The following is a 17407-nucleotide window of genomic DNA, read 5'->3' on the forward strand; positions in this document are numbered from 1 at the left end:
AGTGCTCCCATTTATCTCTTCATACTGTATATAAAGCAACAGGATCAGGACAGCAGTTTATCTGTACAGATGTGTTTTTTTTTATTTTTAAGTTGATTCCCTATTTAATAGTAACTACCTGAAAAGCTTTGTACTAAAGTAACATTATATTATAATGGAGATACATATAAGTACTGTCTTCGAAAAAAATACTGTAGATAATCATCTTAAAGAAACAAGCTGACATACAGAAACATTTTATTATAGCTTTTATTATGCCATAAATGTGTCTGTTACAACTGGAAGTGATCTTTTTATGTAGTGAAATGGAAATACAATGTTTAAAATAAATATATAATTCAAAAGAATTGAGTAATTACGATGTGCAAAACCAGTCAGTCAACTGGGTTGTCCATCAAGGTGACTGTAGTGCGCCCCCTAGTGTTCTAATGTGAGAGTACACTTTTGGTATTGAGCTGTTACTTTCTGTTGCACGTTTAGGGCAAAAAGCACACATTTCTGACACTTTGATTCAATTACTTCTCCCTTAAACCAAACTATGGATATTAACAGTACGCCATATGTAACCCCATGAATGGCATATTCTTCAATTATCCCTCGGCACATTTTTCCCCTCAAAGATGAACAAATACCCCCTTCTCCTTCCCTTACATGCTGACAAAGTGTTCAGACTGTTGAGTAAGTGTGCATCAACAGCTTCCCTGATTCTCTTCCTGACAACAGGAAGTAAACGCAGGATAAAGAATGTATCCAGAGGTTTCATATAAACAAAAACTGCTTCATAAACACAAAATAATTTGCTTGCCCGTATTTTTAACAGCTTGCAGAGCACCATGACATCCTTTGGAAACTGAGCTTTAAACTGGAGTGTGAAAAGGTATCTAAGTACTGAGATGGAATACTGACAAGATAATGATGTACAAATATGTGAGGTGAAGGCAGCAGCCATGTGACAAAACAGCATATTTCATATATTATTCTGTCGGTTTTATGTCTGGTTACAAATTAGGAAAAGACATTCCGCCGTGTCAGGTGGGTGAGATTAAGGGTTCATAGCGATTCGTCCCTGGCTAAGGTCCCGCTTCCTCCTCAGACGTTGTTCTTCGTCAGGTCTAAAAGGCAGTCGACTGTACCATCCCGTACGCCTCGTACAGCCTGTGGACGAGCTCTTTTCTCTCCTCCTCAGGCAGGAAGCATGACTCTGCAGAACCAATGTTCTATGAGACACAATAAGTCATATTTAGTGTGCTTGATCATTAAATAATTATCTATTTTATATATATATATATATATATATATATATATATATATATATATATATATATATATATATATATATATATAATAGTTCAGACATTTGTGAAATTCGTTCATCTTGCATGGAGTGAGATGAAATGATTAATACTGCTTGTACCAGCCAATGATCAGTTAGCTTAGCTTAGCTTAGTCAAATACAAAATATGTCTACTTGAGATGTTCCAGTGGTGGAAGAAGGGCTTAACTGGAAAAAGAAAAAGTCTTTCTCAATTGGACTTTTCAGAATAATGTTTATTATATTATTCATTGATGCATAAATGTGTTCATCACGTATTGTAGAAGCTTGTAAATGTGGATCTGATTTGATCATATTTCGATTATATCGACTAAGCCCTATTTCCTGGGTTGCAGCTCCATCTGTCGCATAGTAACGTCGGCTAATTTAATAAATAGCTAAAGTTAGCGTCAGTTACTCCCACCGTAAAAAGTTGGAATAATCATTTTGAGAAATTGTTGTTATTTTAAGTGTGTTGCACGAGCCATCCACTATCTGCCTAAAGAGATCTCAGACATATGAAACTATTCAGTTTCTGAGTGAGTGTATGAACACGTCGGTGGTGGAATTGGTTGCGACGCAAGCAGCACCAGTTAAAATCTTGCTTACAAACTAGATATCACGTGGTATCTAGTGAACTTTAGAGGGCCAAGTGGGCAGATGTTGTTTCATCTATCTCTTGAAAAGAGTATTGCCCAAATGTCAAACTTTTTATTTAATGATCAATCCATGTGCAAACCGGATGAAACCTGGATGGGAAGAATAATTCTTCACACACTGTTTAAAATACATCAATAATTGTAATTATTAAAAGAATCTGAGGCTTTAGAACTCTTTTTTTTATGTGGGCTTTTGTTCCATGCACAGGGCGTCTACACCCCAGGCTATGATTTCAAAAACATATTCAAATGCCTTCATCCTGTGAACCACTGCAGTAATTATTCATGCATTTGATCTCACCAGTCGTTTGAATTCCTCCTCTGTGAATCCCATGTATTTGTGCGCTGTGCTGTAGTCGAGGTGCAGTGTTGAGTTGAAGATCAGTGGGTCATCTGTATTCAGGGAGTAGTTTGCCTTGTCCTTCCTGAACCTGCACAAAGGAAACAAGGAAATCCAAACAAATAATGAATCACGCAACACTTTAACGCAGGGTAATAACCAGGCTGTCGTAAAATAAAATAAACACGTAAAATGTAAAATAAACACAGCTCACGTGATGGCCGGATGCTTGGTGAAGTCTGGGTCGCAGGCACCCGTCAGTTTACTGGAAACAGGACACACCTGTAATACGTAGAGCACAGGTAGCACTGAGAAACGTAATTACTGCAGTCTTCCTTCCTTCCAGCTGTGATTCTGGAGGCTCCACTAGAGGTCAGCGTAGCACTGTTCTCCTACTGGTAGGTATTGTAATAATGCAGTCAGCTATGTCACTATAACAACCTGATGAAATAATCCCACTCTGTAATGATCAAAATGATGAGTAGGCTCAGTATGTTTAATAGATTAAATAGACATTCTTGCAGAAATCAATAACCTCGTTGGTGATGCAGCTTTTTAATTGAAATGGTGATAATTCTGGCCTGTTCCTCACCTCAAAGTGCATGTTCTGAGCCAGCAGCTTTTTGTACAGAACTTGGTCTTCCAGGGTTCTGTAACCGTGTCCAACCCGTTCAGCTTTCAGCACTTCTACAGCCTAACATTTTCGAGACGGGTCAAGAGGCAAAAGATTATACACCACAGAAAAATCCTTAATGTTGTGCATGTCAGCAGAATTTGCAGGCTATTCCTAGAGGCGCACTTGCATCTGTTGTGGCATAGCTGAACTGTCACTTTAAGGGAGTGAGAGAGTGGCCACTTATTAAGGCTGTTGAGACATACTGTAGTTTTTCACTGAAGCAATTTTATTACAGCAGCTGAGATATAAATTGCACTACACATGTATTTGTAGGTGTTCATGTAGCCTTTTGTGCAATTGTTGTCCAGTCCATTTTTAGACACTCCCAATCTGCTCCTTCGTCGATTTTGTTTCTTTTGGATCTCTGCCGACCATTGCCGGTTTACTAATTCACATTGTTTGTGCGTTACATCATTGTTTTGTTTAGTTGCTGAGAGAATTAAGTTCTCATAAGACTCCCTGTTCAGAAATGTCTCACGTTGTTGTTGAACGGCTTACCTCCTTCACTACGGACGGGGGCCCCACCTCTCCCGCGTGAACGGTCCTGTGGATCCCACAGCGCACTGCTTCCTGTCAACACAATCCATCACAAGACGCATCAGCAACCAAACTGCACCGCCAAACATCTGGCTTTCACATCTGTGATTCTGCAGCACCCAGTGAGGTTTATCATTGAGACAGGTTTTTCAGCGGATACTGGGCGGTACAATTAAATTAACAATGAAATAAATATTTTTACAGCATGTGCACTTCGTCATCTGCTTTCATTTTAGCATTCTGAACCTTGGACACACTACGTATGGTTTGCTTAACGTGTATCTCAGACTTAACAGGTATCCTAGACTAAGTATGGTTTGCTTAATCTGCAGGTATCTAGAGGTCTTGCAGCTATGAAGATAACCATCAATATTAGTGTGGACTTTGCTCAGTGAGTTCTGCTTCGTGTTAATAATTGAAGTATTAAAAATACATAATCATAAACTGTATGCATACAGCATTAGGAAAGTAAACTGTACATTATTGAATAAGCCGTACAATGTGGTTGTAAAAAAGCCTTTTGATAAAAAACATATTTTAAGATTTGATTTGAAAGAGGGCACTGATTTTGCAAAGTTAGTACAGTAAAGGTTAAATATGGACAAATCATTTGAATGGTATGACGGCCTTATTGATGTTTGATTGACTAGAGCTAATCAACAAAAATATGTGCAACCTCTGCAAATACTTTACTTTACACTGGATTATTTTGATTTTATGACCATCTTGTGAATTATTGATCAATTATTTGCTCCAAATGACTTTTGACCAGCTGTGTTTCAACTTAATTGTTACACAAGTTGAGGCATGAAAACATGTAATAGTTCACACATTCGTACCCATAAACTTTTGAAAGCCCTCCACTGAAAAAACCTTGGTATGTTTGCCATCTTAATAATGGGACTCATAGATAAAGAATTTTCACTAGTTTTTTTCCAAACTTCAAGCATATATAAATGTGTGATAATAAATGTACCACAGCAATTAAACAGCAATAGTCAGATGACTATAAGGACACTTATAGTATATACTTCATCCACTAATCATTCTCATATTACACTGAAAATGTATATACAAAATATGTGCTAAATATTATGAATAGTATGTCCCTGCATAGTCGAGTCCAACCATCCATGCAATCGCAGGTAAGACTTGTTCCACGTTCAGCCCTGTAGCGTTTTAACTGATTAATCTACCGCATTCATTATGGTCTGATACGTAAAATTGATTACTCTCTGTGGTACTCTTTGAATTAATTAATAAATGTTGTCTGAAAACCAAATTGGATTTTTTCGTCGGTTCATAAGAGGAGATTGTTTTTGGAGTATTAGCTTTTGCTACGGTTCTGTGTTGGATAACGATAACAAAATTAAAGTCCACATCAATTTCAGACAATTTTCGGACGGTGAAATGTAAAACAGTAGGAACCGTTTGTCAGCCGAAACACCAGAAACCCCCCCAAACCCTTTTCACAAAGCCAGATCAGCGGGCTGCAATCTGAACCGTTATAGGACAGAATGACAATAGAAACTGGTACCGCAGGGCGTGCACCTATTCTGCAAGTTATCAAACCAGTCTTCAATACCTTCTCAACAAGTCTGAGATACACGTTCCTCCACATTGACAGTGTGACTCATGTGTGGGGACATGTTACATAGAAGCTATTTAAACAAGAGTAAGAGTTTTTGGACATGCTAGCAGCTCTGCGGACATGCTAACCTGACACAATGAAAGGTATAGTGTTTACCACGTATCACTCAGCGTGTGAACATACTAATATTCGCTATTTAGCACTGAACACATAGTACAGCTGAGGATGATGGGCATGTTTTCAGTCGGCAGGTCATCTGTTCACCACGAGGGTCGGCGGTTTGATCCCTATCCCTATTGTCTGTACGTCAAAGTGTCCTTGAGTGAGACACTGAACCCTACGTTGCTTCCTGGGGGTTTTACAGCAGCCTTTTGCTCTTAAAACACTTAGGATGGGTTAAATGCACAGGTCAAATTTCATGTTCTTTAACTGTCGCAACAAAACAAAGCGTTCGATTCTTTCCAAGAATTCCTGAAAGTTGTTGGGGCAATAAACTGCAGCTATAATTCCATCAGCCTGCAGCATGTGCTAACACTGGACTCTATGCCTTGTTTTTACAACTTCAAAATGATGCAATATGCTAGCAATAAAAAGGATGTCCACTGTGCTATAATGCTGGAGTAAGCCGTCTACTTATGTATTCTGTCTGCAATCTTCCTTCAGCAATCACGCTTCTTGTTAAAATGTGTAAGAAATCACAAGCCCTGCTCCAAACAAGTAGGTGGCAGCATTTACCTCTATTACTGCATGCAATTTGAATTTACCGTCTTCAGTTATTAAAAAAACAACCAGCAAAACTATGAACTACTAGCATAAAGTAGTTATAAATACACACAATTCTACCAAACTGCTGAAACTCTGAGAGGCGGACACAACCAACGCTGCTATGTTTTGACATATAGTTTACGTTAGCCTCCTCTGTGTTTGATTTTTTTACTATTCCTTGTCTGTGCAAACTTTTTTCATAATTAATAGGCTTCTCTTTGGACAAACTCAGTGTTTTCTTCTCCGTGACGATTGGCCATTGTTTAACTTTTCTAATGCAGCACGAGTCTGTTTAATGGAGAGGGGATGCCTTCATTCTGTGAGATATCTTTGAAAGTTTATATCTTAAATAATAATCCAACTGTAAAGAATAACAATTACATTTAGTTTTCTACTGAGAAATGAGTGAAATGCTAAGATATGGGCCAGCTGTATATAATCTTTAAAAAGTTGTCAAAGAAGCATCGTGACCCCCCTTTGGCTAACCATTGTGGGGTCGGTTGGGAACCAGTGGTTTAGCCGAGCTTGGTTATGATTATTACCAATATTGCTAAGTTATTGCTATGCATGAGGTGCGTGGGCCTGTGATAAAAGCAAACAAAAACATCACTGTCTGTTGGTTGTGGCAACACACTCACCTCGTAGGCCTTCCTGTGCTCTGGATTGGCTTCACAGTTGAGTGACTCATCACCTGCCAGGTCAATGGCAACCACTCCTCCTTGTTGATATGTCTTACACAGTTCCACCACTTCCATCGACCAGCCTGGAGAATTTTAAACACACATTATATTACTACACAATTTGGTCCTGCCAACTCAAACAAACACACACACACACACACACACGCACACACACACACACACACACACACACACACACACACACACACACACACACACACACACACACACACAGGATGTGTGGGTGAAATGTGACGACACAGTTGAAGCGTCATCCTTCTGTATCAATCTACAGCTGTGATGAGCACAAAATAACACTAACCAACTGGCTGACAGTAACCAGGACTAAAACTTAGAGAAATAGTTCAACATTTTAGGAAATGTTCTCATTTTCTTTGTTTCCGAGAATTAGATCAGAGGATTGATACCACTCCAGTCTGTACTGTAGCCTAGATATAAAGCTACCAGGAGCCACCGACTAGCTTAGGTTAGCTTAGTTTAATGTTTAGATTGTGTTACTTTTGCTTAGTCAGGCAAGCTGTTTCCCCTTGTTTCCAATTTTTATGCTAAACTAAGCTAACTGTCACCTGGAAATGCCACATGTCCTGTACAGACATGAGATATCAGTGTTCTTATCTTCTTGCAAATAAGCATAACTATTCCTTTCATTTGCTGTGTCACATATTGACTTTAAATACTGTATGAAAGCATAATCTACTTTTACAAAATCAAAACCGTTGCATACATATGTCCCAGATCATCATACAGTAGTCCAACTGCATACTGTTACGCAACAGCTTGCATAAGATGATGTTTTCCTTAAATAGCACCTTGTATTCTCATGTATAATGACAAAATCAGACGTCCTCCAAACGTTCAGGAAGTCTCTAACGTTAAGATGTAATCACTCTATCACTATGTATTATTACAGCTTGTTTGTGCCAGAGATGTATTGTGAAATACAGAATGGCAGATATGAATTGCACTTGGCTGTTAGGCAACACAGGAAACAGCTGCATAAATGGAGCAGAGCGGATCTCACTATAGTCACTGTGGCTGCCGCGCAACTGCTGATGTTACAACCATTATTTTAACTGGTACAGCGTGTAGACTGTACACAGTGATTGACTAGTCCTAAAATAGCAAATATTAGTACCTTATCCTAGTTCTCCGAGCTAGTGAAGGCAATATTATCCATCTTTGATTCTCCACTTCGGTCGAAACTGAAACATCTCCACAATTATTAGATGAGTTCCCGTGACATTTGTACAAACATTCCTGGTCCCCAGAGGATGAATCCTGTAGCGCCGATCTTCTCTCCGTACAGTAATCCATAATAATAATCCATATTACCGCTACTGTTACAGTCTGTGTGTTGGCTATAAGCTTGACGTGAAATGAGACTTCAGAGGCAGTAACCCTTGACTTTTACTCTAATGCCACCAGCTGGTTGATGTTTTAAAAATCGAAAGCACTGAAATCAAATTTAATACAGATGTCCATGTCCCTCTCAAGATAAATCCTAACGACTTTGGTTTGCCCCCTGAATTTTTCTTTAATTTCATCATCAGGTCAAAGTTGAAATGTGTCTAATACTTTGGTTTATGAACAAATACATGACATTCTTACCAACCTCAGCTGTACTTTGTGTTCAGCTGTTTAGTGTTCAATTTGCAAATGTTAGCAAGATAAAACACACTAAACTAAAATGCAGAACATGATTCAAAATATACCTGCTTGACATCAGCATTTTAGCATTGTCATTATTAGCATACCACTTCTCTGTTTTTCTTTCTTTCTTTTTGTGGGGCTCATTAATTGACGAGAATAACCGAGGCTGAGCTTTAAGAAAAGACAGAAGACAGTAGAGTGAGGAACCTTGTCTCACAAGGTTGTTTTGGCAGACAGGAGTGTGAACAGTTCATTACTTGGCATGTGGCGCATGCAGCATAGAATGGACCTGGCTTTGATATTGAAGGCCCTCTCCCCCTCGCTGAGGCCCTCGTTGACCAGGTGCACCACATCGTCTGGGCTCAGGTCCCCTCTGAGTGAAGAAAATACAGAAACATGCAATGAGTTCAATATATCCCTCCCTTACAGCAACACCAACTCCAGGTTTCTCCAAAGACTTACTCTGTCTGGTTCCATGGTATTGGATCCACTTTAGTGTTAGCCAGGAAATGCGGGCTGTATCTGACCTCGACGTAAATCACTCCCTCCTTGGCTTTGTCCTCAACGAACTCATAGGCAATCCTTTTGATGGCTTCTCTGTCTCCGCTGTGAGAGAACAAAAGAAAAACACAACATGAAAAACATTGCCCTTTGGCTCTGATAAGCTCTTATCTCAGCGGTAGCTTACTAATAAAAGCATTAGCCACTGCTCATCCATCATCTAAACTATGCTGGCTTTCAAAATTAGCAATATAATTATTTACTCATATAACTGATTTTATTTAGATACCTCACATTAATTCGAGGATTAAGAAGAGTAGCGGAAAACATATCTGCAAGGATCTTTTGGGGTGAGCAGGGGAGACTTTCTAATCCTATATTTATATTTGATTTCAGTCTACCCCAAATTGTAAATTACATCTATAAAAGACAGCTAAGGGTCATAACGGTGTGTTTGGCCATAACAACCATGTATCATTTCTCTCATCAAATCAACTAGTAGACTCAGTTTAGAGAAAGTGAATGGACGTAAGTCTTAATAGTTATTGTTGATTGAACATTATCGCTCCACAGAGTGCCTCGTTTTACAAGAGAGCAGCAGGAAGCAGAACAACTGTAAAGTAAAATGTGCCATATAAAGTTACCCATGCAAACCTTTTTTACTAAATGGTGAATTTAGAAGAAACACATCAACTGTTACTGTTTTTTGGCGTTGCAATAATTGTCAATCTGAAAATTAATCAGCAACTATTTTGATAATTGAATAATAATTCAAGTAATTTTTCAAGAAAAAAAGAAACTGTATTTGTAAATCTATCTATCTATCTATCTATCTATCTATCTATCTATCTATCTATCTATCTATCTATCTATCTATCTATCTATCTATCTATCTATCTATTTATCTATCTATCTATATAAATAAATAAAGCTGGGAGAGCCCTCACTTATTTATGTAGTTGTCATAGTCCTTGGCCATATGCTTATCTCATTTTACACATGATTGTGCTACATGACATGATGTGTTGTGACAATATTAGAAGAACCACAGCTCCATTTCCGTCATTACTTTAGACTCAGTAGCACACTTTCTGGCCTACATCACATGACGGACAACAACACAGCTTCCAGCATTTACACAGGTCTGAATGTCTGTTGTTCTCCAGCATCTTCTCCCCCCCACCACCACCACATCACCACATCACCACATCACCACATCACCACTAAGCTCATACAACAATTCTGCATGAGCTAAACTCAGCTAGCAAGTTCCCCATGCTGTTAAAGCCACACTGCACACAAGGCTTTCAAGAGCCTGGATACAAGAGGGTCCATTCAGCACAACTGCGCGCTGCAGCCCGGCCACTACAGACCGTCATTGTTGAAAGCGTTCACGGCTATTGAGCGACTGAAAGACTTAATTTGGTCTTTTCTTAACAGTTCAACTCTGTCGCTGGAGCACTGAATACAAGACTCCGGAAAGGGTTCCCAAACAACTCTATACTCTCATCTTAGTTTAGTTGCCATGGTGACACTTGATCTCGATAATGATGTCTTCCTGTTCTGCAAGTCTAGCATTTAGAATCCCCACCCCCATAAATCACAGACCATCCCACTCACTGCGGATGTAACACTTTGGATGCATCATAGTTGTATGACACATTTGCACATGTGTGTTAAACTGCCTGGACGTTGACCCTCGTCGTAGAACATTGCGGAGGAACATTCCTGTGACAGTAATAAGGTGGACCCTGACTCTTAATCACACAAAAATATTGCTCTTTGCCCTCACACACCTGCTCAGCAAGAAAACGCCGTTGGTAATTATGAAACTCAGTCATTAAAGGAGACATGCAAGAACTTACGCAACCACATGCATGTACTCGGCAAACTTTCCCAGGAACTTGGTGAGGGTGGCAGGCTGTTGGAGGATAATGATCTGCGTCATCTCCTCCACGGTATTTGCTGGCAGAGGAATGCCGCGTCTCCTGGAAAGAGGAGAGCGGGAAAAAAACAATTCAAGGACAGTGTTGAAAGTTAACGTGTACATTGTTTCGTTTGAATATTAGTATTTGAGACAAAAGAGAGCTAGTAGAGTGAATATTTGACTGCCATTCATCCGGTGGACAAAAACACGACTCCAAACTAACGTGTCTGTTGGGTTTGAACATTGGCAACTTGTTGAGAACCACAGAAATTCTTGAACTTTCCATCACACTTGTTATCTAATTCCGTTTGTTTCCTGTTCACCCCCACCCTTCTGTGACTTCAGCTACTCTGTAGTTTGCTAACCTGTTCGCCGTATTAATATATATGATCATATAAGATCCGCTAACAATTAACCAGTATTCCTTTTTAAACACATTAACACGTTAAAAAGGATCGCTTCATTTTGGTTATCCATAAAATATGACCACGATATATTCTGAGCACATTTTGCAGTCACTAAAACAAACCTGTGTGGTTTTTCTGTCCCTGTCTTTTGCATTTATGGAATGTAATTTATTTCTACATATAGACCCATATGTTCAAGATCATTTAATATTGGCCGATAGACCTGTTTGTGCGATTTATTGACAGTGTTTTTTAAATTACTTTTCAGTACAGTTAATCAAGTAAACTGGATGATGTATTTTCTTAATTCTTAACTTACTTGGCAACATCCAGAATAGTCTGCACCCTGATGGCTCCATCGAGGTGCACATGCAGCTCAACCTGTGGATGAGAAAGATACGCGATAATAAATAATGAACCAAACCAATTATCTTCAAACAGATGGATGTTGCCACTGAAGATACCCACTCGTGTTACAAAAACCGAGCCGCTAGAAAGCACAGCGGCGCTGATGTTGCAGCTTGACGTTTTGGCTGCAGCCCATCATGAATGCAGTATGCAGGACTGAGCAAGAAGTGGTGAAAAGGCCAGCAAAGGGTCAAAGAAGATGACATGTTCTGGCTCTGGTTAAAGTGCTGAGAGCAGCGATTTATTCAGGCCGATGACACCGATACATCTCTGCTCCTCTTTCAACAGCTGAGGCCTAAACTTTGCTCATCAGTCAGGGTGAGGTTTAATTTAAAGAAATTCTGACAGCATACTTTTAATTTCTCTTTCTGGTTAGGAAGCTGGCTGAAATTAAAGAGCGAAAGAAGCAGCTTGGAACGCTGCTTTTGATTTGACACAGCAGCAAATGCTTTCTAGATAACACTCTTGTACTTCCAGGCCATACAATCTTATTTTCACTATCAACTTTTGACTATGAGTGATGGAGTCACACATGAACACACTATTTTCTGTATTATGAAAATGTTGGATCTATAAAGTTTATGAAAGCAGTCAATGAGCCTTCTCATGACCTCAGTTAAACTCCATTCAGCTGTTTGACGTCTTACTTTCACCCCTGGTGATTTTTTATTAATATTATTGATATTCTAGAAGAGGAAATATTCTCTTGACATATAAAAAGGGGTGTGGTTGCACAAAGGCTCGGTGGAATATTTTTCAACTGGACGAGTAAAAAAAACATTGACTTGTCAAAGGACAGAGAATTAATCAGCAACCATTTAGATATTTAGAATTGATGGGTCCTTTTTAAGTAAAAATGTAAACATACTCTGTTTCCAGATCCACAATTATGAATACTTGCTGCTTTTTTTCTGTTTGATATTATTGTAAATTGAATATCTTTGGGCTTTGGTTGAATACAAAACATTTGAAGACACCACCTTGGACAAGGAGAGATCATTTAATATTCAATGGTGATATGTCTTCCCCAATTTTCTGCTTAAGTGTGAGCCAAATAATACATTACTAAATCAAGAAAGTACCCTGTGATAATCTGTTAATAGTTAATAAGCACCAACTATGGCCAAATGCTTTTGAAACCTGCTTCCTTATCGCCTTGCTACTTTTATAGAACGTAAAAAATGAACACTGGAGATCAAATGTTTACAACAAGAAAAAATATGTGTTACTGAAACTGCTTGAGTGTGTCTTTTGTTTACATCTATTTTCTTCCATGAAAAGCCTGGTGTGGTGTAGCGTGCAGTGGTTCACGGCTGGTTAAACCATCTGCAAATTCTGTGGAAATTATTCTAGTACACACAGCACTTCCTGTTGCACATTGTGGTAAGTTATATCAAGCGATTATACAGATTGCCTCTGAACATAGTGAATGAGAAGCACAGCACTCAATTTCAGTTGTGATGCAAAATTGTTATATTGTGTGTTTATTTATCATTAATAATGTTCATCTGGACCGGAACAGAAACTCAAGTCATTTTACAAACAAAAATACAAAACAGTCTTTAGTTCTCAGTTGGAATATTATGTAAGATTTAGTGTGATCTAGCGGTAAGGTTGCAAATTGCATACGGACTGAACACCCTTCTGCTCAATCCTCCCTTTTCATGTGTGTCAGAGAACTACGGTGGCCTTGAGGTAACGTAAAAATGTGAAAGGCCCTCTCTCAAGCTCGTGTTTGGTTTGTCCGCTCTGGTCTGTAGAAACATGACAGTGCAACATGGCAATTTCCGTGAAGAGGAGCCGCTCCCTATGTAGATATGAAGGGCTAAGAATTGTTGTGTTACGCTGAAGAAAACACAACAATTCTTAGTTTTAGGTCCGTCATTATACACATATTCAAACATACTTATGAATATAATATTCAATTTCTGCCCAGAAACTCTGCCTAAATTGTACGCAGTGGTCCTTTAATATGATCTGATCTAGTTGAAGCTTATCAGAGTGTAACTCTGACCCCGAACAGAAGCTCAGTGAAATAAAACAGTTAATTGGTCGATTGCCCAGAAAATACTAACAACTATTCTCTTTATCGCTAAATTTGTTGCCAAAATATGCACGTTTTTATTCTCTCAGTTGAATATATTTGCTACTTTCCTTTGTGTGCTATCACTGTTAACATTTTTTTTTTTAATTTTGGACGTTTGAAGATGTTAGATGTGGATTTTAGTGGTATTTTTCACTGTTTTCTGACAATAAATTGAGAAAATAATCAAGAGATTAATCAATGATGAATATAATCGTGGGTCTCGGCACTACTAACAATCACATATCCTTACAAACAGCACTTACTACATGAGCACACACTGTAATAACCTTATAGCTACTACGCTGTGACAATACTGTCAGCATATGGAGCATGGATGGTGAACCGATGGTTGCTGCGACAGACAGCCCTACAAGTGCTATCATTTCCACAACAGCAAATTAATATTTAATGAGATTATCTCAAGCAGCCTTCACTCCAACAAGGCCTCTCCTTTTACAATGTGTTATCTTTCTTATCAACATGCAGCCCACTCTCGCTTTGCTGTGTCATTTCCTGTTTTACTGTCAGCAGATTAGGTACATGTTCAGTCAACTCTCTGACTCCAAAGGGCAGCAGTGTGGACATGCCAGGCCTGATGTGCCTGATGTGCATGTGAAACTATGGCTGGGAATGACAGGTCCATATTTCACCTCAAGGCTTGGTTATGTAAGTGAGCCGTCTCTGTATGAGCCAACATACCATGAAATAAACAGTCAAATACATGTGTGTGTTTCTATAGCAGTGAAGAGAAGCGCACGTGGAAAAAGGTAGTGCCCTTCATCCCACATGATGCGCAATTACGATTACAAGTTACAATCGATTACAAGGCAAGCTGTTAAAAAGCAGGATCCAAGTTTCATATTAGCTTCATGTCTTTGCTCAATGGCAGGGTAAAACATAAATTACACTGTTTTATAAATAAAAAAAATGTGCTCAGTAAAAAAAATATCTGTAAAAAGTTGTCATCACCGTGGGGCTTGTGTTTTAAGGTTGTCACATGTCAAACTGAAAGCAGTGAAATGTTCTTTTCGTATTTTGCTCCGGGTCACAAACACAAACACACACACACACACACACACACACAGAAACACACACACACACACACAGAAACAGACACACACACACACACACACACACACACACACAGACACGCGCGCACACCCACCCACACGAATGGCGGTAAATCATTTTTTTTTTGTTTTTTTTTTGTTTCTCACAAGTTTTCCACCACCTTTCCATCTCGCTGTCATTACTTAATACTGCACTGAGCCACCGGCTGCTAACGTACCTTTGGCTTGTTGAACACCACTTGATCGGACGGGAGCTCGGCCATCGCGGTAAAGAGCCTGCGGCTGCCGGTGAGTCTGCTGGTGCACAGGGAGCTGAGGACTGGGGAGCCGAAGCCTATCGCTGCTCGTCTGGCTATTATGTGCATGGCTGCAGGACACGCCTTCCTTTTATCAAGAGGCAAACAGCAGCCACCAAGTGCATTGGTGCTACTGTAGAGCAGCCCGCAGGTTGAGTTTGTACCAACACATGTAGACTGTAGACGGATTAACGGATCTGTATGGCAGCAGCTTTGAACCCATGTGATACGAGCTTTACCGCTGGTCTAATTAATATATATATATATATATATATATATATATATATATATATATATATATGGGTACAATTTTCAAATTTAGTCTGAGAGCAAAGATAGTTTTTCAAGAGGATGCCCATGTCCAATATAAGTAGTGGTGGAATGAAACTCTACATTTGCTCATGAATCTATTACAATTGTAAAATGAAACAGGGTGCATTGCATTAGGACAGTGGTTCTCAACCTTTTTTCAGTGATGTACCCCTTGTGAAATATCTTTTCAGCCAAAGACCCCCTAACCAGCACAACATCATTTTTGGTTTAAAAAATAAGAAGATGTAATACACACAGCACAATCAGTGTCTGATTTAATATAGAATATATACAATTCAGTTTATGAACTTACACTTATATTTTATTGAATATTTATTGAATAACTATTTTTAAAGGATTTTTAAATGGATGCTACTTTTAAATATATTTTTTACAATTATGATATATTGATATACATTAACCATCATTCTACTAACCTATTTAACATACAAGGACAGCATGGGTCCCCCCAAAAAACACTGTAAGAAACTACCATCATAGTCAATTGTTAACCCATTTCATTTCAACACATTAGTAATTAATTAATGTTGTTTGAAGAAGTAAAAAAAAAAATATTTCAGGAAAGGTATATTGTTAAATTTGCATTTTGTGTCAAACAAAAAATAGACAGAGCACATGAGAAAATCTGTGTCTATCTCTTTCAAAATGACCGACAGCCCTGTTCCACCACACCTTGCCTCCCTGGTAGCGTGTGATACTTACAATTAGCACCCATAGAAAAACTGCTGAGGCTGTAATTGTGTGCATTTAACTGAACCCCCATGGCCCAAAAACATTATATGAAGTTATTAGGAACAACTTGAGTGACTAAGTCATGCATAATGAGTACTTTTATTACTTTTGGTACTGTCGGTATATTGTGATGCTACTTTTGTACTATAAAACGTGGCGTAAGAACAATGTTTCAAGCTCATTTTGTGGCAAAAGAAAGTATTACTGCTTCAATACTGTTCTACATATTTAGTTTAAATTATGTATATTTAAAGGAATTATTATTGCTTTTACTTTTACCTACACAGTAGATGGGATCACATACAGCAATGAGGGAGCACAGCAAAATATGAACAAAACACAAGGGTTACATCTTTTTTTAAATTGGTTTACAACTTTACAATGTTAAAATGTTAACACACTCTAAAATATCAAGCTTTTAGTCTGGTTCGGCTGCAGATATAAGATTTTAACCAGCGGTGTTCTCTCCTGAAACTGATCTGATCAGCATTAGTGTCTGTGTGTGTGACTTGCTCGTCTACTTCCACTTCCTTTGCCAAGATGTCTGCTGCTGACAAAGGAAACATTTGGCATGATCGTCCTGCTTAGAAACAGAGAAACAGCTGCAGAGATTCCTCTCAGGAAAGTATTTGTGGGCTCTGTAGCAGATCTTAAGAGATACTTTGAGCTATAGTGAAATAGAACACAAGACCCTTCATGACAATGGTCCTTTATTTTCCTTGTTTCTTCTTTTGGCCTTTACACAAACAAGCATCAATTACCTGCCCATCAGTGTTTGAACACCCAGCGGTATAGTTTTTTCTCTCACAACATTACTAAAGATAAGAGATATTGCAAAGAACCACCTTTGACACATAAATCATGTTTCTTATCGGAGGGCCTTGCTTTCACTTGTGCTTGCAGTTTTCTTCAGGGGATAAAACTGAGACTTTGGCATGATGAATGAAAAATTGCGTCAAACGTTGTGAAACTATAAATGTGCAGTAGTAGTGTCTTCCAAGCATTCACACAAGTGTTGTATTTTATTCAGATATTATGAAACCAAGTGTTGGGTAAATAAGAACAATCTAACAAAGTGAAATTATTACTACATTTTGGAGGAAAATATTGTAGTCCTATTTTTTACTTCAATATGTCTTACTATGCAGATTTAGATTATGAATAAAACATATAAATACAATAATACATTATGATTGGTTGATTAACCCACATCCCACTAACCTATTTAACATACAAGGACTTAATGACTGTAAATAACTGAAACATATTTGCAAAAATAATCCCTCAAGTGCACACAAATCTTTATACAATTTTTTCAGATTCACACCACCTACTGGCAGCACGAAAAAGTGTGTTTTTAGTGGTTGACTACTGAGCAATTTAGAAATCAATATAATTATGGACTAATTAAAAAAT

General features: G+C 38.5%; 1 protein-coding gene across 1 annotated transcript; it reads right to left on the reverse strand.

Moving 5' to 3' along the window:
* Nucleotides 1–265: 265 nt before the first annotated feature.
* Nucleotides 266–14995, reverse strand: ada (adenosine deaminase; the record flags this gene model as incomplete). The annotated part of the gene is made up of 11 exons (XM_079226072.1): nucleotides 266–1217; nucleotides 2273–2402; nucleotides 2526–2593; nucleotides 2904–3005; nucleotides 3486–3557; nucleotides 6519–6643; nucleotides 8489–8604; nucleotides 8694–8837; nucleotides 10598–10720; nucleotides 11386–11447; nucleotides 14849–14995. The coding sequence occupies 11 exons, from the start codon at nucleotides 14993–14995 to the stop codon at nucleotides 1113–1115; spliced, it is 1194 nt and encodes a 397-aa protein (XP_079082198.1). The 3' UTR covers nucleotides 266–1112.
* Between the last annotated feature and the right edge of the window lie 2412 nt (nucleotides 14996–17407).

This window comes from Taurulus bubalis (genome assembly GCF_910589615.1).
Source record: "Taurulus bubalis genome assembly, chromosome: 11".
In the NCBI taxonomy this organism is placed as follows: Eukaryota; Metazoa; Chordata; class Actinopteri; order Perciformes; family Cottidae; genus Taurulus; species Taurulus bubalis.